This window comes from Kogia breviceps, chromosome 3 (assembly GCF_026419965.1).
Source record: "Kogia breviceps isolate mKogBre1 chromosome 3, mKogBre1 haplotype 1, whole genome shotgun sequence".
Classification (NCBI taxonomy): domain Eukaryota; kingdom Metazoa; phylum Chordata; class Mammalia; order Artiodactyla; family Physeteridae; genus Kogia; species Kogia breviceps.
In genome coordinates this window covers 11,099,300-11,124,812 of record NC_081312.1, presented here as the reverse complement: position 1 = coordinate 11,124,812, position 25,513 = coordinate 11,099,300, and the positions used below count along the sequence as shown (strand labels likewise).

The 25,513-nt window shown below is 36.9% G+C and overlaps 1 protein-coding gene across 18 annotated transcripts in view; it reads left to right on the top strand.

The window, feature by feature from the left end:
- The window catches only part of UNC79 (unc-79 homolog, NALCN channel complex subunit), a 258,599-nt gene that overhangs the window by 78,441 nt on the left and 154,645 nt on the right, over positions 1–25,513 (top strand). For 17 of the 18 annotated variants that reach the window (XM_067027853.1, XM_067027851.1, XM_067027844.1 and 14 more), the window contains 4 exons: positions 15,095–15,159; positions 21,838–21,926; positions 22,547–22,587; positions 24,753–24,781. In XM_067027853.1, coding sequence (XP_066883954.1) covers positions 15,095–15,159; positions 21,838–21,926; positions 22,547–22,587; positions 24,753–24,781 — 224 coding nt within the window. Of the gene's footprint in view, positions 1–15,094; positions 15,160–21,837; positions 21,927–22,546; positions 22,588–24,752; positions 24,782–25,513 lie in introns of those variants that run through there. The other variant, XM_067027855.1, reaches the window with a different exon arrangement.

Genomic DNA, 25,513 nt, shown 5'->3' with positions numbered 1-25,513 from the left:
ACACAAAGAAAAGAAAGAAAGGAAAAATTTTTTTTCTCCTTGTGATGAGAAATCAGGATTTACTCTCTTAACAACTTTCTTATATATCATACAGCAGTGTTAACTATAATCATCATGTTGTACCTTACACGCTTAGTACTTCTTTATCTTATAACTGGAAATGTGTACTCACAACTTCTTTATCTGTTTATCCATTGATGGACACTTAGGTTGCTTCCATGTAGTGGCTATTGTAATAATGCTACTGTGAACATGGGGGTGCAGATATCTTTTCAAGTTAGTATTTTTGTCTCCTTTGGATATATTTCCAGAAGTGGAAATGGTAGTTGTATTTTTAATTTTTTTTTTTTTTTTTTTTTTTGTGGTATGCGGGCCTCTCACTGTTGTGGCCTCTCCCGTGGCGGAGCACAGGCTCTGGATGCACAGGCTCAGCGGCCATGGCTCATGGGCCCAGCCGCTCCGCGGCATGTGGGATCCTCCCGGACTGGGGCACGAACCCGTGTCCCCTGCATCGGCAGGCAGACTCTCAACCACTGCGCCACCAGGGAAAGCCCTATTTTTAATTTTTTGAGTGTTCCTTTTACTGTTTTCCATAGTGGCTGCACCAATTTACAATAGTGCATGAGGGTTTCCTTTTCATTTCATCCATGTCAGCATTTGTTATCTCTTGTCTTTCACCCTCCCTATCCCACCTCTCTAGGTCATTGCAAAGCACGGATCTCCCTGTGCTATGCTGCTGCTTCCCACTAGATAACTATTTTACATTCACTAGTGTATATATGTCGATACTACTCTCACTTCGCCCCAGCTTCCCCTCCCCCAGCATGTCCTCAAGTCCCCTTGTAGTTTTAATCTGCATTTCCCTAATGACTAGCGATGTTGGGCACCTTTTCATGTGCCTGTTGGCCTTTTGTATATCTTCTTTGGAAAAATATCTATTTAGGTCTTTTGCCCATTTTTAAATTGTTTTCCTCTTCTTTTTTGCTGTTGAGCTGTATGAGTTCTTTATATATTTTGGATATTAACCTCTTACTGGATATATGGTTTACAAATGTTTATTCTCATTCCATAAGTTGTTTTTCACTTTGTTGAAGGTTTCTTTTGCTGTGCAGAAGCTTTTTAGTTTGGTGTAGTCCCACCTGTTTATTTTTGATTTTGTTGCTTATGCTTTAGGTGTCATATCCAAAAAATGATTACCAACCCCATGTCAACGAGCTTTATTCCTATGTTTTCTTCTAGGATTTTCATGGTTTCAGGTCTTACAGTTAAGTCTTTAATCCATTTCAAGTTATTTTTTGTGAGTAGATAGTGATCCAGTTTCATTCTTTTACATGTGAGTATCCACTTATCCTAGCACCACTTGTTGGAGAAACTGTCTTTTCTCCATTTGAGTACTCTTGGCTCCCTTTGTCAAATATTAATTGACCATATATGCTTGGGTTTATTTCTGGGCTCTCAGTTCTATACCATTGGTCGTATGTCTGTTTCTATGCTGGTACCATACTGTTTTGATTACTATAGCTTTATAGTATAGCCTGAAATCAGGGAATGTGATGCCTCCTGCTTTGTTCTTTTGCAGGATTTATTTGGCTGTTTGAGGTCTTTTGTGGCTCCATATAAATTTTAGGAGTGTTTTTTACATCCATAAAACATGCCATTGTAATATTGACAGAATTGCATTGAATCTATAGATGGCTTTTGGTAGTATTGAAATTTTAACAATATTAATTCTTCCAGTTCATTAACATGGGATGCCTTTCCATTTATTTGTGTCTTTGATTTCTTTCATCAACGTCTTGTAGTTTTCACACTAGAGATCTTTCACCTTCTTGGTTAAGTTTATTCTAAGTATTTTATAGTTTTTGATGCTATTGTAATGAAATTGATTTCTTTATCTCTTTTTCATAAAATGCATTGTTAGTATATAGAAATGCTACTGATTTTTTATCTTAATTTTGTATCCTGCACCTTTACTGAATTCATTGATCTAACAGTTTTCTCGTTGGGTCTTTAGGATTTTATATATATAAAATAGTATCATCTGCAAATAGAGACAGGTTTATGTCTTCCTTTACAATTCTCATACCTTTTATTTCTTTTTCTTGCCTGATTGCTCTAGCTGGGACTTTCAGTACTATGTTGAATAAGAGTGGTGAGAGTGGGTACTTTGTCTTGTTCCTGATCTTAGAGGAAAAGCTTTCAACCTTCCACCATTGAGTATGGTGTTAGCCATGGGCTTGTTATATCTGGTCTTTATTATGTTGAGATATTTTCCTTCTATGCTTAATTTGTTAAGAGTTTTTATCATGAATTTTGAATTTTGTCATATGCTTTTCCAGCATTTGTTGAGGTAATCATATGATTCTTTTCTTTCATTCTACTAATGTAATGTATCATATTTATTGACTTGTGTATGTTGAACCATTTTTGCATTCCACAGATAAATCTCACTTGACCATTATGAACGATCCTTTTCATGTGCTGCTGAATTCACTTTGCTAGTATTTTATTGAGAATTTTTGTATCTATATTCATCAGGGATATTGACCTTTAGTTTTTTAGTAGTGGCCTATCTGTGGTCTCCTGAATATCTGGTGTGTTCACCAAAGTTCCTCACTTTGGCTACATTGGAAATACAGTGCACCTCTAGCACAATGTGACCTATAAAATCTCTGTTCAGCTTTCAACCATTAAGTATGTGTTCTCTGCTAGTCCTTGTAAAGTTTTGCTGTGAGACCATGCAGTTTAGGATTAAGCCAAGGACCTGAGGAACATCCTTACACAGATTTATGGGACCTCTTCTCTGGCACTCCCTGCTGTTCTCACTTTACTCACAAATTCCAGTTGCATTAGCACTTCTTCACTCTGATGTTTCCTCTACCCACTGAAAATGCTAATTACTAATTGGGCTTCACTTCTCTTTGCTGCGGTTTGCAAGTGTTCCCAGGCAGAAAACCAAGGTGAATGTAGAACTTAATTTGTGTGTTCCCCTCTTTTCAGAGGATTGCAACCTTGTGTTAAAATCTATGCCCAGTGTCGGAAACAAGTTGCTTTATACATTTTGTCCAGTTGAAGGATAAGTCCAGTACATTCTTAAAACATCATGGCTGTAGCTGGAAGTTCCCTTATTTCTTCAACAATGGCTTATACTGTATTCTCATCCTTCTTCCTGGAATTTCAATGACACATATGTTACATCTTTTCTCCCATGTCTTCTATGAATATTTTTTTGTATTCTCTTCTCTCATTTCATCTTTCTATACTTCATTCTGAATCTTTTTGTCTGACTTTTCTTCCTCATCATTAATTGTTAACTTCCCAAATGTATTCTTAATTTTGTTAATTGTATTTTTAAGTTCTAGAATTTCCATTTGGTTCTTTAAAAATTCCAATATCTGATTATATTCTCCAACTGTCTCTTACTTTATAGAATATATTAAGCATAGTTATTTTAAAGTCTTTTCCTGTTAACTCAATATTCCGAATCTCTGGAGATTCTGATTCTACTGTCATTTCTTTTTTTTTTTCTTGTCTTCATATTTGTATTTTTAAAAATAATTGTGTGCAAGATATTAGATAGAAAAACTATAGAGTTAATTTGAGGTTTAGGATTAAGTTATGTTTCTTCAGAGAGTATTTGTGTGTTTGCTTCTGGCAGGAGGCTGTAGACATTGGTAACCCAGGTCACTTTAATGCAGCTCAGAAAAAAAAAAAAAATCTGTGGTTAATTCTTGAGATGATTTTAAGCTGGTCTTCAGGACTGAAGAGGGTTGGTCTATTTCTGGTTCCTCTTTACTCCTAGGGTGTGACCTTTTGGGACCTCTGCCCACAGCCCAGGGAGATTTTTAGGTTTCCCATTCCTTGATAGTCACCCAATTCCAAATTTAGTTCCCATATTTCAGAGAGTCTGTTGAAATCTGCTCATCGTGTGGAATTGGCAGAAAGAGAAATAAGCAAAGGAGAAAGAGTGGCCTCAAATGCCAGGCCTACCTTTTGGCAATCCCATTTTCTTTTGAATCATGACCCCATAGTTCTCCCATACAATTCTCTGGGTTTTTGTTTGTTTGTTTATTTGCTTTTGCATTTAATCTTGTCTGGTTTTCTAATTGTTCTCATTAGGAGAACTGACTTGAATTCATTTGTCTATTGTTTCTGGAGAAATGGAACCCAGACTTTTTTTTAATGTAATATTTTCAATGGTGAAATGTAGGTCATATATATTTTCGAGGTCAGGCATATTTAAGAATGTCTTTCTATTTCTTCACACATGAAAGAAACCTCTGCCTCACTGTGAAAAATATGTAAAAATTGCTTCATAGTTTTCTGGAATTTCAGAGTTATAGAAGACAAATCTTAGACCAGTGATTTTTATCTGTTACAGGAGTTACCTTTGTTGTTCTTAATTCTTGGAGCCTTATCTATTTATTAAAAAAAAACTTTTCTTAACTATTTCTATATAAGTATCTTTTCATTAGTTTCTATAATGTGAAGAACATTTTCAATCTGCAAATTCAGGTCCTTTTTTCAGGAAATTTCGCATTAATGAAATTTTAAATTATTGCTTTCTTCAAATTGTCTTGGTTTATTCCTCAGGAACACCTGTAATTCGTAGGTCATGTTTTCATTTTCTGTGCTGTGTAGCTGTTAATAGCCACTATTCCCTATACATTTATCTTTTCCTCTATATTCTTAGCTTTTCAGGTTGGTTTACTCTATAACTTACTTGACTTTTTCCCCAAATCAGCTCTATTTATTGCACCAAATGAGGGTCTCTAATTTTGCTATCTCATTTTTAGTTTAATTACATTTATCATGTCTCTTACCTAACTCTATTTTTACCTCATTCTGTTAGTGTCCTATGTCACCCTGAATTTCTGTGACTGTCTACTCCTGTTTTTATAGAGGTCTTATGTTCTTGCTTTATGTTGCAGATGCCACACACTTTCCTTGATTCGTTGACTAGATAATTTTCAGACAAATGTTTTCTCTCAGATTTCAGTATACTATTTCATTTCCTTTGAAGTATACATTTGGTTGGTCCTTCATTTTTTAAAAAAATCAATTTTGTTGAGATATAATTTTCATGCAATAAAATGACCCATTTTAAGCATAGTTTGATAACTTTTGACAAATGTATACACTAATGTAACCAAAGCTGTAATCAACATACAGGACATTTCCATCACCCCACAAATATCTCTTAGTTTTATTTTCAGTCCATCCACCATAGGCAACCACTGATCTGCTTTTTGTCATTATAAACTAGTTTTGCCTGTCCTAGGATTTCATATGAATGGAATTGTATAGAATGTACTATTTTTGTGTCTGCTTATTTCACTCAGCATAATGTTTTAAAAATGTATCCATGTTGGTATATAAGTAGTTCATTTTTTTAAAATGTTGAGTAGTAATGTATTGTATGGCTATATCACAGTTTATCCATTCACTTTTTGATGAACATTTTACCTATTATGAGTAAAGCTATAAACATTCATCTAAAAGTGTTTTTATGAAGATATACATTTATTTATTTTGATAAATGCCTGACAATGAAAATGCTGGATTATATGGTAAGTGTATGTTTAATTTTATAAGAAATGTCCAAACACTTCTTCAAAAGTGGTTGTACCATTTTATACTCCTCCAGAAGTATATGAGAGTTCTAGTTCTATATTATTATCAACACTTGGGGTTGTTGGTCTTTTAATGTTAGACATTCTGATGGCCAAGTAGTAATATCACATTGTTGTTTAGTTTGCATTTCTCTGATGACTAATGATAATGAACATCTTTACAGGTGCTTATTGGCCATCTGTATACATATATCTTTGAAGTTCTCAATGAAATCTTTTGTTCATTTTTAAATTGGGTTGCTTGTCTATTATATGTTCAAAATGGAAGACTTTTTTCAGATATATGTATTGTGAATATGTTCTTTTAGTCAGGGGATTTCCTTTTCAGGTATTTCAAAGAGCAAAATTTTCAAATTTTGGTAAATTTCAATGTATTGATCTTTTTTCTTTTATGGTTCTTTCCTCTCCCCTAAGGTTATAAGGAAATTCTCCTAAGGTTATAAGGAAATTCTCCTGTGTATTATTCTAGAAGTTTATAGTTTAAGCTTTTACATTTAAGTATATGATCCATTTGGAATTAATTTTTGTATGTGGTGGGACGTAAGTGTTGACTTTTTCTCGTAAGGATATCCAGTTGTTCCAGTTCAATGTGTTGAAAAAATTACTCTTTCCACATTGAATTACCTGGACTGTTTTGTTGAAAACCAATTGACCACATATGTGTGGATCAATTTCTAGATCCCATATTTTATTTCATTGTCTGTCCTCTCACCAGTATCACACTATCTTGATTACTATAGATATTTTTTAAATTATTTTTTTTTAAATTAAAAAAAAACTTTTTTATGTTTTTTGTGGTATGTGGGCCTCTCACTGTTGTGGCCTCTCCCGTTGCAGAGCACAGGCTCTGGACGCGCAGGCTCAGAGGCCATGGCTCACGGGCCCAGCCGCTCTGCGGCATGTGGGATCTTCCAGGACAGGGCATGAACCCGTGTCCCCTGCATCGGCAGGCGGACTCTCAACCACTGCGCCACCAGGGAAGCCCTGATTACTATAGTTTTATAGTAAATCTCGAAATTATGTAGTGTAAATCCTCCACATTTGTTCCTTTTCAAAATTGTTTGACTATTTTAGGACCTTTGCATTTTCATAGAAGTGTTACCATCAGCTTGTCAGTTTCTACAAAACAGTCTACTTGCATTTTGACTGGGATTACATTGAATATGTAGTTTAAACTGGGGGAGAATTGACCTCCTGAGAAAAGACTCAATATGAGTTTTCTGATCCATAAACGTGGCATTTCTAGCCATTTATTTAGGTCGTATTTAATTTCTGTCAGCAATATTTGCTAGTTTTCAGTGTAGGGGTCCTGTAGATATTTTGTTAAAGGTATTCCTAAATATTTTATGGGTTTGGGTGCTATTGTAAATAATGTTTTAAAATGTAATATTCTACTTGTTTATTGACATTATTTATATAGAGATATAATCGTTTTTTGTATTTTGACTTTTATATCCTTGAACCTTCTTAAATTCACTTATTAATTTTTGTAGCTTATTTGTAAGTTTATTAAGATTTTCTGTATACATGATTTTGCTTTCTTGCAAATAAAGATAATTAAAACTTTGTTTTCTTCTAATTTGTATTTCTATCTGCCTGCCTACTTGCCTGCCTGCCTCCCTCTCTCTTTCTCTCTCTCCCTCCCTCCCTCCATTTCTTTCTTCCCTTCTTCCTTTCTCCTTTTCTTTCTCTCATTTCACTGACTCATAATTCCAGTTCAGTATTGAATAGAAGTGCTGAGAGTGGATATCATTGTTTTTTTCCTTCATCTGTAAGGGGAAACTGTTCAGACATTCACCATTAGACATGATGTTAGCTGTAGGATTTTCACAGATGCTTTTTATCATATTGAGGAAGTCCTCATCTAGTCATAGTTTGCTGAGAGTTTTTATCATGAGTGAATGTCAATTTTGGTCAAATGTGTTTTCTCCTATTAGATGATCATATGACTTCCCCCCTTAATTCTGTTAATAAGGTGAATTACATTGATTTACATTGCAATGTTAAACCAACCTTGCATTCCTGGAATAAATTCCACATTGTTGGCTATATTATATTGCCAGATTCAATTTGCTAATTTTTTGTTAAGTGATTCTGGTCCTGCATTTATGAGGGATATTGATTTAGTTTTCTTTTATTGTAATGTTTTCATCTGGTTTTGTTTACAGAGTAATCCTGGCTTCATAAAATGAGTTGGAAAGTGTTTCTTCCTCTTCAATTTTCTGAAAGAGTTTATGTAAGATTTGTATTATTTATCCCCTTAATAATAGTGAATCCATGTGGTAAATCCATCTGGCCTTGGAGATTTCTTTGTGGGAAGGTTTTACATTATGAATTCAATTTAATAGTTATGGGACATTTAACTGTCTACTTTATATTGAGTTGAATTTTGTAATTGTGTAGCCAAGTTTTTTGATGAATGTGGGCATTTTATCCAACTTATCCAATTTATTGGCATGTCTGCAGTATCTGCAGTGATGTCCTACCTTTCATTCCTGATATTGATAATTTACTTCTTCTCTATTTTTTTATTCATCAGGCTACCTAGGGGCTTATAAATTTTATTGAACTTTCCAAAAAAACCCCAGCATTTGGTTTTATGATTTTCTCTGTTGGTTTTCTGTTTTCAATTTTATTGATTTCTGCTTCTATCTTTATTATTTTCTTCCTTCTACTAATATTTAATTTAATTTGCTCTTTTTCCATCTTACTAAGTAGAAGCATGAATCATTTATTTTGGACCTTTAAAATTTTCCAATATAAGAATTTAAAGCTATAAATTTCCCTTTAAGCATTCCTTTAGTTGCATCCTACAAATTTGATATGCTGTGGTTTCATTGTATTTCAGAACAGAATATTTTCTAATATTCCTTGTGATTTCTTCTTTGATTTATGGATTGAGTAGAAGTATATTTTTTTAAAAGTACAAATATTTGGTGATTTTCCAGGTATATTTTTGTTATTTATTTCTAGTTTAATCTTATTGTGGTCAGAGAACATACTTTATTCTATCACTCCATCTAAATTTTTGGAGCTTACTTTATGAATGAGAATATTGTCTTAGTAAATGTTGCCTAGACACTGTGTCTGTTCCACAGTGATTGAGTGGAGAATTCTATAGTTATCATTTAGTCAAGTTGTTGAGAATGTTGTTCAAGTCTTCTATTTTTATTGATTTTTTTTTGTCTGCTTGTTTTATCAATTACTGAGAGAGGATTGTTCAAATTTACAACCTAATTATGGACTCATTTCTCCTTTTAGTTCTGTTAGTTTTGCTTCATGTAAATTGAAACTCTGTCTTTAGATACACACATATTTATGACTGTTATGTTATCTTGATGAATTGACATTTTCATCAGTGTGAAACATCCTCCTTTGTTCCTGGTAATATTCTTTGTCCTGGAGTCTACTTGTCTGAATTTATATAGATACTCCAGCTTTCCTATGAGTAGCATTTAAATGGTATAAGTTTTTCTATTGTTTACTTTTAACTGCTCTACCTTTATATTTCAAGTGTGTTTCTCACAGGTAGCATATATTTGGTCATGCTTTTTGAAAAACTTAAATCCTATTTGACAATTTCTGTCTTTTAGACTATTTACATATAATGTATTTATTGTTTAGGCTATTTATACTTAGTGTAATTACAGATATGGTTGGGCTTGAGTCTATCATCTTGTGCTTGTTTTCTATTTTTCCCATCTATTCTTTCTTCCTTTTCGTTTTAATATCTTGCCTTCTTTTGGTTAATTTTTACTATTCCATGTTTCTCCTTTTAAATTGTTAGTTATACCTCTTTTTAAAAAGAATACTCTAAGTTCTACAATTACAATATGCACCTTTAACTTCATAGTCTACCTTCAAGTAATATTATACTAGTTTACACATATGCAAGAATCCTGTGCACTTTCATTTTCCCCTTCCCATCCTTTTAGTTTTTTATCAAATATTTTACTTCTATATATATAGAAAGTTGTTTGTAGTTATTCACTATATTTATCATGCCCAGAACTCTTTATGCCTTTGTGTAGGCCCTAGCATCCACCTGGTATCATTTTCCTTCAGCCTGAAGACCTTCCTTTAGCTTTTCTTATAGTGGAACTCATGTGGCAATGAATTCTCTTATCTTGTGTTTGCCTTCAAAGAGTCTTTATTTCATATTCTTTTTTCTTTTTTTTTTTTTGTGGTATGTGGGCCTCTCACTGTTGTGGCCTCTCCTGTTGCGGAGCACAGGTTCTGGACGCACAGGTTCAGTGGCCATGGCTCACAGGCCCAGCCGCTCAGCGGCATGTGGGATCTTCCCAGACTGGGGCACGAGCCCACGTCCCCTGCATCGGCAGGCAGACTCTCAACCATGCGCCACCAGGGAAGCCCCATATTCATTTTTGAAGGATATTTTCACTGGGTCTAGAATTATAGGTTGACAGTTTTTTTCTTTCAGCCTATTAAAGATGTTGTTCCATTGTCTTCTGGCTTGCATTGTTTCTGATGAGAAACCAGTTATCATTCTTTTCTTTGTCCCCCTGTAAGTAATGTGTCTTTCTTCCCTGGCTGTTTTTAAGATTTTTCTCTTTATCATTGGTTTTCACCAATTTGATTATAATGAGTTTTAGTGTTATTTTCTTTGCTTTTATTTTGCCTAAGATTCACTGAGCTTCTTGGATCTGTGGGTTTATAGTTTTCATCAAACTTGAAAAAAGTTGGCCATTGCTTCTTCAAATTTTTGCCTCCACCCCACCCCCACAACCTCGCTTCTTCTGGACTTTTAACCACATGTATATTGCCTGATATTTTCCCACAGCTTACAGAAGCTCTATTTATTTTTCTTCCAGTACTTCAGTTTGGGTAGGATCTGTTGTTACCTCTCTGAATTCATTGATCTTTTCTTCTGCATTGTCTAATCTTCCTTTAAGCCCATTCCGAGAATTTTTAATTTTTGATATTGTATTTTTAATTTTTATAAATTCCATTTGGTTGTTTTATTATGTCCTGCATCTCTGTCCTCATTGTGTTCATGTTTTACTTTGAATATGTTTATAATAGCTGTTTTAAAGTGTTTGCTAATTACCTCATCTCTGTAGTTTCTGGTTTGTTTATATTGGCCAATTTTTTGTTTCCTAATTGTGGGTAATATTTTCTTGGGTAATATTTTCTTCCCCTTTCAAATATCAAGTAATTTTTGACTGGATGCTGGACTTCATGAACATTACATTATTGAGTGTCTGGATTTTGCTGCCTTCCATTACAGTGCATTGAAGTTTGTTTTGGCAGCCAACTTACTGGCGGATCAGCTTGACCCTTTCAAGCCTTGTTCTTATATTTTCTTAGCGTGAACCTGGACTAGCCATTTCCCTAATGTTAGTTTAGCCCAACTACTAAGGTGTGACCTCCTAGAGTCTCAATTGAATATCCCAGGTTTTCACTGAGTTCCCTCCACTCTGGCTGGTTGAAGCTCAAATATCTCTCAGCCCAGTTTGAGATGTAGGAATTATTAAGCTTACAGATCCCCCATGGTTTTCTCTAAGCAGGTTAATGGAGTTTTGCCTTACACATGCTCAGCTTAGTGTAAAGCCAAAGACCCAAAAGGATTCCTACTCAGATATCTGGAGCTCTTTCTTTACATAGATCCCTCTTCTTTGGTACTCTACCCAGCAAATTTAAGCCACTTTGCCTTTCTAAACTCTTTTCTTGTCCCCTCAACTCAATGAAACCACCCTACTGTGCTTATCTTTCTACCTCTAGGACCAAGACCTGGAATTTGCTTCCAGGAAGAAACCAAGGGTAATTGTAGGACTCACTTCATTGTTTCTTCTCTCAAAGGTCATTGTCCTGTACTACCTGTAGTCAAGTTTCTTTTTTTTTTTTTTAACATCTTTATTGGAGTATAACTGTTTTACAGTGGTGTGTTAGTTTCTGCTTTACAACAAAGTGAATCAGTTATACATATACATATGTTCCCATATCTCTTCCCTCTTGTGTCTCCCTCCCTCCCACCCTCCCTATCCCACCCCTCTAGGTGGTCACAAAGCACCGAGCTGATCTCCCTGTGCTATGCGGCTGCTTCCCACTAGCTATCTATTTTACATTTGGTAGTGTATATATGTCCATGCCACTCTCTCACTTTGTCCCAGCTTACCCTTCCCCCTCCCCATATCCTCAAGTCCATGCTCTAGTAGGTCTGTGTTTTATTCCCATCCTACCCCTAGTCTCTTCATGACATTTTTTTTCTTAGATTCCATATATATGTGTTAGCATATGGTATTTGTTTTTCTCCTTCTGACTTACTTCACTCTGTATGACAGACTCCAGGTCTATCCACCTCATTACAAATAACTCAGTTTCATTTTTTTTTATGGCTGAGTAATATTACATTGTATATATGTGCCACATCTTCTTTCTCCATTCATCTGTTGATGGACACTTAGGTTGCTTCCATGTCCTGGCTATTGTAAATAGAGCTGCAATGAACATTTTGGTGCATGACTCTTTTTTTTTTTTTTTTTTTTTTTAACATCTTTATTGGAGTATAATTGTTTTACAATAGTGTGTTAGTTTTCCCTCTACAACAAACTAAATCAGTTATACATACACACATGCTCCCACATCTCCTCCCTCTTGCATCACCCTCTCTCCCACCCTCCCTATCCCACCCCCCCAGGCGGTCACACAGCACAGAGGTGATCTCCCTGTGCTATGCAGCAGCTTCCCACCAGCTATCTAATTTACATTTGATAGTGTATATATGTCCCTGCCACTCCCCCACTTCGTAACAGCCCACCCCTCCCCCTCCCCATATCCTCAAGTCCATGCTCGAGTAAGTCTGTGTTTTATTCCCATCCTACCACTAACCTCTTCATGACATTTTTTTCCCTTAGAGGCATGACTCTTTTTGAATTATGGTTTTCTCCAGGTATATGCCCAGTAGTGGGATTGCTGGGTCGTATGGTAGTTCTATTTGTAGTTTTTTAAGGAACCTCCATACTGTTCTCCATAGTGGCTGTATCAATTTACATTCCCACCAGCAGTGCAGGAGTGTTCCCTTTTCTCCACACCCTCTCCAGCATTTATTGTTTCTAGATTGTTTGATGATGACCATTCTGACCGTTATGAGATGATATCTTATTGTAGTTTTGATTTGCATTTCTCTAATGATTAATGATGTTGAGCATTCTTTCATGTGTTTGTTGGCAATCTGTATATCTTCTTTGGAGTTTCTTAAAACAGTTGTTTCATGTATTTTTCTAGTTTTCTAGTTATTTATGGTAAGAGGATGAGTCTAATACCAGTTACTCTGTCATTGTTGGAAGCAGAATTCTTGTCTGCCATGTTTATGCTATGTTTTTGTTTTTATTTTCAAATAAAGGGAGGTCTATCATGAAAATATTTGCCATATGTTAAGGTATGTAGATTGTCCTTGTATCAGAATCAACTGTGTTGCTTTTCCCAATTACAGATATCTGGGCTTTGAGGTTCCAGGCATCATATTTTAAAAACCTTTTCAGGTGATTTTTGATACACAACAAAAGCCAATAATCACTGGTCTAGTAAGCTTAAATCTAGTGTGACTTTGGTGAACTTAAAGGAGGTATTCTACAACCTGTGCTTAAGTTAGTGACACCCTGTAAAAATAGAATAAAAAGTTAGAGGAGTAGGACCTCCTAGATATCCCCACCATCCACATATAAAGCATTAATTTCTGGCAGAGCAGGAGTTTTTGGAGCTCTGATCAAGTGCTATGGCCGTTTCACGTTCTAATTTGTTTGTACCTGTGCCATAACAGTTTTTATGTAGTTTAAATCTTACTTTTATCTAAAAATGTCATGAACTTTTTCTTAATATTTATAAAGTGTTCTGCAAATATTCTCATAATACATGGATTCAGAGATGGTTAGCAAATTTCATCTTGTATGCCAACTCTGTTTTGATTGGTGGTGACTTCCTGGAGCTCAGTGTTGAGAAATATTTTAAGGCCAGTTCTGGACTCAGCAGGAAAGAATGTTCTTATCTGTCATGAGATTGGGATTGGAGGAATGGGGTACACGTTCCATGTATTTGCAACTTCTGGTCTGGTTGAAGGCACTCCTTTTTCTCTAGATTTCTCTAATTACACAAGAAAACTTGTTGCTACTCTATCTTGACTTTTCCACGTAGGAAACAAATATGGAATGTCTTTATTAAAATTATTTCTTCATTCATCCATTCCTTACTCATTTCATTTCCTCTTTCTCTCAAAAGATATAATCAATATGATATTATGTTATTATAGTAGTAGTTATAGTCTGTACTTCTTTTAAAATAAATAGACCCATTGTGTATATTTTTTAAGGTCACTGGTTCTGTTGACCATGTTTTCCTGAATTCCAAATCAGACACATAATCTTATTCCTGGTCTAACAATAGGATAGAAGAATTTAAGTTGGGACACTGTTAGAAAATTTTATAAAATGTTCAGAGCACAAATTAGGCTCAGATCATTAATAACAAATATTTTTGAATTATAATTAGACATGTTACTAAGAATATCTTCTCATCTGCAGATTTTTATATATTAGGCAAACCATGGTCCTATAGGATTAGAATATGGCGATTTAGAAAAATGTCCTACTTTGAAACATAAAATCCTATTACATTTTTTTTTTTTTATGGTGGAATATTGTTAGCTAAGTGCCTTGGGCTACAGAATCATCTGGATGATGAGAAGTAATTGTAATTCTCTTTCTGATCTGTCTCAGATCACTTGGTTCTTGTCCTCACTCTGTGTGTATACTGTGTTGAGGAGTTGGGTATTAGCAGAGGTTTAGACTGTGGGTAATGTGTGAGAGAGATGCATTTCATTTGGGCAAGAAACTCATCTTTTCAGTCTCCACATTTAATGGGGATGGGTGGGAAATGGAATGGTGGAGGTTGCCTTACCACTCATTTCAGTTATTATTAAACTGAAACACTTCCTGGTGCCAAATATCTAGGATGTTTAGCATAGTATACTATAGTGAAAAGAGCACAGTTTTGAGAACCAAGAGATATATGTTCTAGTTGCAGCTTGTCATTTACTAACTCTGTGACCATAGCAAACTACTTAACCTTTTAAATTTTAACTTACACATAAAATGAGGTTAATAATCTGCTGTATCTATCCCACAGGGTTGTTGGGAGGATCAAGTGAAAACATAGATGTAAAAACTTCTAAAAATTTACTAATAGTGTATCATTGTGAAATAATATTATGGTATTGGGTATGCCACCTTATATTAGCTTGTCTCTTTTCATGGGAAAATGGATGGGGTTGTGATATCTTTGCTTAATTTAAAAATACTTCATACATTGAAAAAATAATAATTATTTTAGGAAAGTTTCTGATGATGGTTCTATTTAAGGAAAACTAGTGAAGTATCTACTGTGTTTTTCCTAGGGCACGAATAATGTCAGTGAGAAATACTCATCAGCTATGCTTTGCTTTACAGCTTGGAACCCCATCCACTGCCAACACACTGAATGCCACAACGCAATTAACAAACCAGCTGTGAAGGTACTGTTTTATTAGACATGGTGCTATATTATATTGCCAGTGGTCAAATTATCAGGAGCAAATTGCTGAATGTAATGGAGATTGCATCCTTCTCTGTAAAGCAGAAGTCTGTACTCTGTGGTCATCTCAAATTACTGTACTCTACTTTGATCTGACTGTACTCTGGTGGATTGGTTCAAGACAGAGCAATGAATAGTGATATCTGCAGATTTGGCTCTGAGTTCATAGCCAAGTGCTGTGGAGAACTGGGCTAATTATAAGAATAATCCTGGTGAAACACTTACATAGTCCTTGACTGATTTCTGTCTGGGCTAATAAACTCAGGGAAATGTAGTTTGGCCCTGTTTTCATGTGTTTGCTACAAGTTATGAGTGGTCTAGTATGTGACTATGTGAATTCAAGAGTCGTAGGACAAAAACAGATAAAATTGTTGTCCTACCTCAGATCACAGATGTGACTTAGTTGAAATGACTGAGAGGTAGTTGGACAGCAAACACATGGAAAATTACAATAGAGGTAAGGGAACAGTGGTTTAGAGAGGTCAAGTCACTCTCCTAAGGTCACGCAGACATGACTAGGTACCTTGACTCTCAGCCTTATTCTCTTCCTACCACATCTAATTGGTTCTGTCCTCTTATAATCCTGAATCTTTGAAGTTGAAAATTAAGAAAAATAATTACACCACTTAACAAAATTACTTATGGTGTATTTGTCGGATACAACACTTGGCTGGAGAGACATGTGTCTGGATTTACAAGGGTTAATTTTTATATTCTGAAGAGTGGGAGTTAGGTCAAGTGATTAGAGTTCAAGTTGCTTTTTAGAACCTATTGTCAAGGAAGTTTGCCTCTCTTGTTCTATAGAGGGGTAGATTGTAAAGATTATCAAATAATAGAAAAATAATACTCTCATTTTATAGAAACAGAGTAGAAGAGGTAAAATGAGATATAAAAAATATAAATATAAACGGAACCAAAAAGAAATCTAAATGGAATAAAACATGTATTTCATATACCAAAAGTGGCACAGGAGTGCCAAGTATCACATTGTCAACTAGATATTGTCCTTCAACAAAGGACATCCTTATATTATTATGCTTGATCTCTGCTTTTAATGAAAGTTAATTGAATGAATTTATGCTGAGAAAGAGCAGGTGAGGGTAACCCACCAAAGGAAGCTTAGTCCTCTCCCATTCTACGATGTGTACTCTTCCTCTGAACTTCCATAAACATTTGTTGTTCAAAGGTACTTTTCTTTGGTGTGAGGACATTTGGGGCTAAACACAGGTGAGTTCATATATTATTCAGCTTAATTCTTCACAGTGGTGAGACTTTCACAATTCCCGTAGTTTCTATATCTGTCCTTTCTTCTTCCTGCCTAAGTTACAATGCCCTCTTTTCGTTCACCCAGACATCAACGGAAAGGAGGTACTGAAAATCTGTTTAATTTTTCCAGTTATTTTTTCCTTGATTTTATGTCAGACTGCATTCTCGGGAGTCCTCTGACTTCCTGATTAGTAATGGTTTTTGGCTTCCTTTCCACAGAAGTCAGAATGAATTAGAAATTCTCCCTCTCTTTAGGCAAACAGCCCAGTCTACTCCTCTGGCCTGGCCTCACTTTTCTTACAGGCCGCTGCCTATAGCCAGTCCTCCAGGATAAGCCAAACCAGTTATTCCACTTTCTGTCATTTTTTAATTGAGGTAAAATTCACATAACATAAAACTACCCATTTTATTTTTTTATTTTTTTATTTTTTATTTATTTATTTTTTTTGTGGTACGCGGGCCTCTCACTGTTGTGGCCTCTCCCGTTGCGGAGCACAGGCTCCGGACGCGCAGGCTCAGCGGCCACGGCTCACGGGCCCAGCCGCTCTGTGGCAGGTGGGATCTTCCCGGACCGGGGCACGAACCCACGTCCCCTGCATCGGCAGGCGGACTCCCAACCACTGCGCCACCAGGGAAGCCCAAAACTACCCATTTTAGAGTGGACAATTCAGTGGCACTGATCACATTCACCATGTTGTACAACCACTACCTCTATCTAGTTCCTAAACATTTTTCTCACCCCCCCCCCAAATTTTACTTTCTCAGTCCCAGTTTTCTTAAAGGGCTTCCTTTTACATTTTCACTCTGCTTCCCAGAAAGGGAATATTCTTGTTGCCGTTTCCCGTGCAGGGGCTGTTTTTGCACGACCGGCGGTCTGGCTTAGGGTTGTTCTTTCTTTACAATATGAGCACCCCACAGACCCACAGAGATATGAGCATATGACGTGTAGATCAAGGGTACCCAACATCCAGATGCTCACAGAATAATGTTAAATGAAAAAGAAATTATGAAGTGTACACTATGATGCAAATGTAGTTTAAAAATTACATATATGAATTTTATATTCATCTTCATAGTGAACACCAGCCAGTAATTCTCATCAAAATGTTACCAGTGATTGCATTGAGATGGAGGGGTAATGAGTTATTTACATTTTCTTCTTTCCTTTTCTTCATTTTATGAAGCCTCTACCTTGGGCATGTATTATATTTCTAGACAGAAAATAACCATTTTTAAATGTAACAGTCAGATAGGAACATATTAATGTGGATGTACACTGACCTGCTCAGTGCAGAGCAGGATTGATGCTACTGGCCACAAATCTGAAGGGTCATGTTAATTCATTTAACGTGCCAGAGGTCAGCTAGCTAACCTCTAATGACTCTCTGTAGTTCTAACATCCTAGAAGTTTTTACTTTGGAATAGAATGAAAAAATATATTTACCTGACAGAGGTATCAATGACTCATTAGAAATGAGAGTAAAGTAACTATGCGGAAGAAGAGGTCTACGTGGAGTGCTTGGGAAAAACTCAGGGGAAATGGATTTATTTTCACAAAAAGCCTAATATCTCCATAATAGTGAGTTATACCTCTAGGCAGTAATGAACCAAACTTGGGTCTGCTCGCCTGTGTACAGTAAAGCCAATCTACTGATACCGGCTTGTGGTGAAAGGAAGCACAGCATTTATTGTAAGGCGCCGTACAAGTAGTCTGGGACAGCTAGTGCTGAAAACACCCAAACTCTCTGGTGGGTTTCAGCAAAGCATTTATAAAGGCCAGGTGGGGGCAGGGGGTAGGGGTCGCAGGGTCTGTGATCAGCTCGTGCACAATTCTCCAATTGGTTGATGGTGAGGTAACACGGCGATGTCACGGGGTTAATGTTATCAATCCTTAGGTGCCAGTAGGTCTGGGGGCTACAAAGTGCTCGTGATCATCAAGTAGTTAATTTCTTCCATTTAGTGGTGGTTTTAGTATCTGTAAAACAACTCGGGAAATGTTCATCAGATACTGTTATATAACTAGGTATTTCGGAGAGGAGCTACAGCAGAGGATATGGGGGAAGGGTCTGTCTCAGGAAGGCCCCATAATGTCCTGCTCAGTTACATAATGATTTGCCAAATAGAAAAGCATTATATTTATATATATATAATTTTTTTTTTTTTTTTTTTTTTTTTGCAGTAGGTTGCAAAAAAGTGCTTTCTTTTAAGGCAAGAGCCAAAAGTTATGATAGGATCCTAAAATGAAAGTATGTTGGAAATTATAATTCATTATCTCCCACTCTGCTTTTTGGTTTTACTCTTGGTCCTATTTGAAAATCACCTTATGAAATATTTGAATCCGAGATAATCAGCTAACACAGGAGTCAGCAAACTGGCCACAGTTAAATATGGCCTGCTGCCTGTTTTCACAAATAAAGTTTTATTGGAACACAGCTGTGCTCTTTTGCTTACATATTGTCTCTGGCTGCTTTTATTCTACAACAGCAGAGTTGAGTAGTTGTGACAGAGAACTTATGCCCACCAAGCCAGAAATAGTTACTTCCTGGCCATTTACAGAAAGTTTGCAAATCCCTGATTTAACACACCAGAAAGTAGTTATTCACTGTATCAAAGGAAGCATGAAACTTACCTAAGGAAAATTTTCACACTGGGCCTTTAGCACCGGGGAATATATAATTTACAGGTTTTGATGGTATAATTATTTAAATTTAGGAATTCTAACTCTTATTTCCCCAACCATTGAAACTCCTAAGGGTTTTAACTTTAAACAACAGGCTGCTTGGGTCATAAGTTCGGTTCATTTATCCCCTTCAAATCATTTAAAAACAAAAAAGCCTAAAGAAAAGGCAGAGTGAAGTTGTAGAAGAATTTGTGTACTAGGCATGTTAACTGCATACTCAGCTGTAGCATAGACTGATTATTTCTTGAAGGGCAGGAATAGAATTCAAAACAACTTTGAGACTTCCCTGGTGGCTCAGTGGTTAAGGATCCACCTGCCAATGCAGGGGACACAGGTTTGAACCTTGGTCCAGGAAGATCCCACATGCCGCGGAACAACTATGCCTGTGCGCCACAACTACTGATCCTGAGCTTTAGAGCCTGTGAGCCACAACTGCTGAGCCCGTGCTCCACAACTATTGAAGCCCGTGCGCCTAGAGCCTGTGCTGTGCAACAAGAGAAGCCACCACAATGAGAAGCCCATGCACCACACTGAAAAGTAGCCCCCTCTCACTGCAACTAGAGAAAGCCCGCATGCAACAACAAAGACCCAATGCAGCCAAAAATTAAATAAATAAATAAATTTATTTTTTTAAAAAAGACAACTTTGGTGAGACTTCCCTGGTGGCACAGTGGTTAAGAATCCACCTGCTGGGCTTCCCCGGTGGCTCAGTGGTTGAGAGTCCGCCTGCTGATGCAGGGGATACAGGTTCGTGCCCCAGTCTGGGAAGATTCCACATGCCGTGGAGCGGCTGGGCCTGTGAGCCATGGCCGCTGAGCCTGTGCGTCCGGAGCCTGTCCTCTGCAATGGGAGAGGCCACAACAGTGAGAGGCCCACGTACTGCAAAAAAAAAAGAAAGAAAAAAATAAAGAAACCACCTGCTAATGCAGGTAACACGGGTTCGATCCCTGGTTCGGGAAGAAAAAGGATTTTGGTAAGTCATAGACATTTAAACCAACGCAAAGTACAAAATTCATTTTTTACTAGTTAGTGACTGTTTTGTCCATTTGATTTAAAACATCCAGATATTTGAAATATCCTAATGATCAACTTAAGATTAATACTTTAATCTCTGTACTTACACTAATGAAAACAGGCATAACTAACTCAAAATTGAACAGAGCACTACAGGGTTAAACAAACTACGTTTCATATGTGGAAGAAAAAAAACTACCTGAAGTTGAAAGTTGGATATATAGAACTCATTCCAGAGTAAGAAAAGTGAATCACTCAATGTTAGATTTAATGCTAAGTTTTCTGAATGAGGTCTATCTTGAGAAGCAAATTTCTCTACTGCCAGCATTTCGGTGACAGTTATGATTTTTAAATCTTAATAATACATTTTCCTTTTCCCAAAGAGAGATTACTGTGTTTACTGCATTAAAGAAGGAGTTACTATATGAGTAATAAGAAGCAATTTGAGCAGCCACTGAACTGGATGATTTTTTTTTTCAATTTATTTTTGGCTGTGTTGGTTCTTCGTTGCTGCGTGTGGACTTTCTCTAGTTGCGGTGAGCCGGGGTTACTCTTCGTTGCGGTGCGCGGGCTTCTCATTGTCGTGGTTTCTCTTGTTGCAGAGCACGGGCTCTAGGCGTGCAGCCTTCAGTAGTTGGGGCACATGGGCTCAGTAGTTGTGGCTCATGGGCTCTAGATCACAGGCTTAGTAGTTGTGGCGCATGGGCTTAGTTGCTCTGCAGCATGTGGGATCTTCCCGGGCCAGGGTATGAACCTGTGTCCCCTGCATTGGCAGGTGGATTCTTAACCACTGAGCCACCAGGGAAACCCACAAGATGATTTTTTTTTTTTTTTTTTTGCGGTACGCGGGCCTCTCACTGTTGTGGCCTCTCCCGTTGCAGAGCACAGGCTCCGGACGCGCAGACCTAGCGGCCATGGCTCACGGGCTTAGTTGCTCCGCGGCCTGTGGGATCTTCCCGGACCAGGGCACGAACCTGTGTCTCCTGCATCGGCAGGCGGATTCTCAACCATGCGCCACCAGGGAAGCCCCACAAGATGATTTTTTATCTTTATAGAATGAGGGTGGATTTCTTTCTTTTTTTAAAAAAAAGATTAATTAATTATTTGTTTGCTGCATTGGGTCTTCGTTGCTGTGCGCGGGCTTTCTCTAGTTGTGGCGAGTGGGGGCTACTCTTCGTTGTGGTGTGTGGACTTCTCATTGTGGTGGCTTCTCTTGTTGTGGAGCAAGGGCTCTAGGTGCATGGGCTTCAGTAGTTGTGCCTCAGTAGCTGTGGCTCACGGGATGTAGAGTGCAGGCTCAGTAGGTGTGGCGCACGGGCTTAGTTGCTCTGTGGCATGTGGGATCCTCCCGGACCAGGGCTTGAACTCATGTCCTCTGCATTGACAGGCGGATTCTTAACCACTGCACCACCAGGGAAGTCCAGAGGGTGGATTTCTTGACACTGTTTGTGACTTGAATTGCAAATAACAGGAGAAATGAAAAACCACAGCAGCCACATTTAAACCTCCAATGTGGGAAAACAGTTATAGGTTGAATGGATTTTACTGAAAATATTTATTCTACTTTGCTTTCGAAAATCTATTATCGAAACATTTGTGCGCTTGATATAGGGAACGTGATAAACAGGAGAGTTCATTCTGTCTTTTCATGTGTTTCAGATGTGTATAGACCCCTCTCTGTCTGTAGCTTTGGGTGATAAACCACCCCCATTGTATCTCTGTGAAGAATGCAGCCAGAGGATTGCAGGGTAGGTATAAGAAAAGGAAATAGGGCTACAATGAGAAGAGAAGAATAGTCACTTCGACTTTAATTGGTTATGTTACCTTCATTTTCCACTAGCCTCTCTATTTTTTAAAGGTTAGTTTGTCAGATATTTAATGTATATCAAACTTTCATTTGAAAAGATTTCAGCTTTGAAAAATTGCAGTATTTCTGTCCATGTGACAAGAGAAAGCAATTCCATTTAATAAAGCAGCTCCACTTTTCAAGTGACCCTGTGAAAAAGGCCACAGAGAAAAATAAAAGAAAGCTGTGGTTTTCAAACATGACGTAAAATTCATATGGGTTTTCTATGCTTGTTCGTTTCACAGAATCACACTCAGCTTTGTACAAATCATGCTGTATTTTGGTTGACTTAATTAGCATCTGGAAAGTATCATTTAAAGATAACTGAATATGATGAAATGCCTATAATTTATAATTTAGATGGAATGCATTAGACATTTAAAAAGTTTATTATGATAGTGTTCTTAATTACACATCCTTTATATTAAAAGCCTTTTAGCAATAGCGTGCCGCTTATAAACATTCATGTGGAAGGGTAACGTTGCAACAAAGTTCAAAAATGAATTCTGTTTTTCTTTATAGGGACCACAGTGAATGGTTGATTGATGTTCTTCTGCCGCAAGGTATGGCTTACTTCAGAAGGGATGAATAATGAGTAATCATGACTAATGGCACTCCTTTTATACTGTTTTATTTTACAAAGACAGCAACCAAAGTATTACTTTCTGTGCATATTCACTGATATGAAGCATGACATCAATGTCTTGCTTGTAATATACCCATACATTTAATAATGAGGGAAGAGGTATCATCTCCACCACAATTAGAGGTAGGTGTTGGAATTAGGATTCTGTATGACCAAAGCTGGATTCTGCCTTAAGGGGTTTTCTGTGTATATAACAGGTGTTGTCAGTGATATGTTTGGTGCAAGTCAGAAAGGAAATAAGGAACATCAGTGAGAAGAGCATAAATAACAGGTCTTTCTCCTGCCACGGTTACCAGCTTTGTGTTTTTAGGGAAAATTATTTAATCTCTTTGAGAGTCAGTTTCCCCTTCAGTAAAATGGGGATAAATATATCTGACCCATGTCAAGGAAAAGACGAGATTGTAATGCTTGAAGTTTGTTAGAGTTCTGAAAGCTGTGCCTGATAAGCTGGCAGGTTGCAGACAAAGTGTTTCCCTACACGTGGGGAAGCAGGTATTCCAGCCACCTAAGTGCAGGATGAAATGACCAGGAAAAATACTTAGCAGAGGAAAGATGGAAAGTGGAAAAAGCTGGGGGCATACTGAGCACAGATCAGGCACCCAGGAAGAACTTGATCTATAACTTCAGAGGTAGATAATAAAAGAATTTTTACGAAAGGCCTCCCTTAAAAAGAAATGTAAAAACCTCATGTTAACTAAATTCGGTAAACACTTTTTTCAAAACTTAAGGTCTTTGCCTGATGATAATTACACTCCTTCTTTGTAGTCTAACTCTTAATATTAGGTTATCTCAACCTGAAGAAATAAATTGTTTAGTGAGTGCTCTGCATCTGTAAAATGGGTCAATAATGTCAGCCTCTATATCCTTTAAAGAGATATTTAAAAATTTTCTATAAGAATATGTAGAAAGATTTGGGCTTATATGGGTAAAGGTAACCTTTTTTTCCCCTTAAATTAGTGAACTTCCAGTGCTCCGAGGTAAAACCCATAGTCAGGTTCTAAACTATGTTTTAAATTTCAGATATGTTGCTGAATTCTGGCCATCATCTGCAGATGATATTCATCTGTGGAAGAAAACTGATAATAACTTTTCATTATTTATCCAGAGATGTGACCCATTAACCTCAGGTTAAGATAAACTCCAAACTGTTAAATAACCGTTAATTATACAAAATCAGTTTTAACAACTGAGTTGTTAATTTCATTGATTTGACATCCACTAATTCATAATTTCCAGACAGAGTTTGGGAGACATTTATCTTTGATCTTTTTAATAAATAGTGACATAGGCATTTAGTCTATTTCTTGAGCACTTACTATTTCATGGGAAATGTTAACAGATTCTTGGAAAAATTATTTTCAGTTTCTCTCAAGCATCAGTTTTCATGGAAATAATTGGTATGCCCACTAAAAAGAGTTTTTATCCATTTATTAAAGTCAATCCTGAAGTACTAAAGTAATTTGACGGCCTTACTCCAGCTGGCCAATCCATGGGTTTGAAATTGCTTTCTCTTAAATAAGCCTGCAGCTGGTTTTGCACTAGTTAAGGACTGATATAAGTTGATAGTTTGAGTCTAATTCATCCAAGTTATTAAGTTTATTTCTATAGTTCCGATATAGCAAATCATCTCCATGGTGAAACTCTAAGCATATCGCTTCAACTCAGTGTGATAGCATAATGGAAGAACAGTAGACAGGGAATCCAGGGACATTTGCTCCAGATTGGCCTGTACCGTTGATGGCCTGTGTGACTCTGAAGAAGCCATGTAACCCTCAATTTTGTTCTCTGTCAAATGAGGGCGTGAGGTTAACGTTATTTGATCTGAATTCTAAGTCATGTCTGAGAAGATTGAATTATTTCTAAGAATAGGTGAAAATATTTGCAGCCTCATTAAACATACCACAGGTATTTTTAACCTCATTAAACATAAGTAGATTACAGTTTATGAGAGAAGGGAGAAGCTGTTTTGGCCAAGTCTGGAGGTTGTGTTACTAAGCTTGTTTTTTGCTCACCTTGGTGGCTGCCCTTATTTAAAACGGGCTCTCTTTCTTTGTTGATATTTTGTGTACCTTCCCCTTACAGCTGAAATATCTGCTATATGTCAGAAGAAGGTAAGAGCAAACCATCTGTGTGGTGGGGCATGATTTGCTGTGTTTGTATGTAAATTCATTCATTGACATCTGCCTCATTTCTGCACCATGGTTTCCCAGTATGTACATGTTACTGTATTTGTGAAGGGGGAAAGGAAATAATTCAGCATGCAAGATTGCTGTGTCTGGATGGTCTCTATTTACATTTCTGCTTTTGCTTACCCATCTATGCACAGTGTTTTTGAAAAGTAATCTGAAATAAAAGCATATGTGTAACTCTGGGATAGAAGTCTAAATACAAAAAGGTTTGAGTGACAATGCAATACATGCAACTTAACTTTGGTGAAGGATGATCGTGTTTGCTAAAAGTCTTTATTGTTTGGAAGTGGAATGCAAATAGTACAATATATGTGTGTCAGAAACATACCCAGACCAAGTAATTATGGAAAATATTAATTTATATGTAAGTTGAATGATATCTCTAGTTAATGATTCCACTTTCGAATAGCCACTGTTCATGACAGTTTCCGTAAGCCATTTCCATCTTCTTTTCTTGCTCCAGTTGTTGAAAAGTACAAGAGAAGGTAGTATGATGTCATACAAAGAACTTTGGACTAGTTGGTTGTGATACTTGGGTTCTGGTCAGCTCTATTCCCACCTAGCTATGAGACTATGTACAAGTCATTTAAGCTTTTTGGGAGTTGGTTATGAGTGGATACCTTTGGAGGGCTGTTTCAGTTATCTATTGCCACC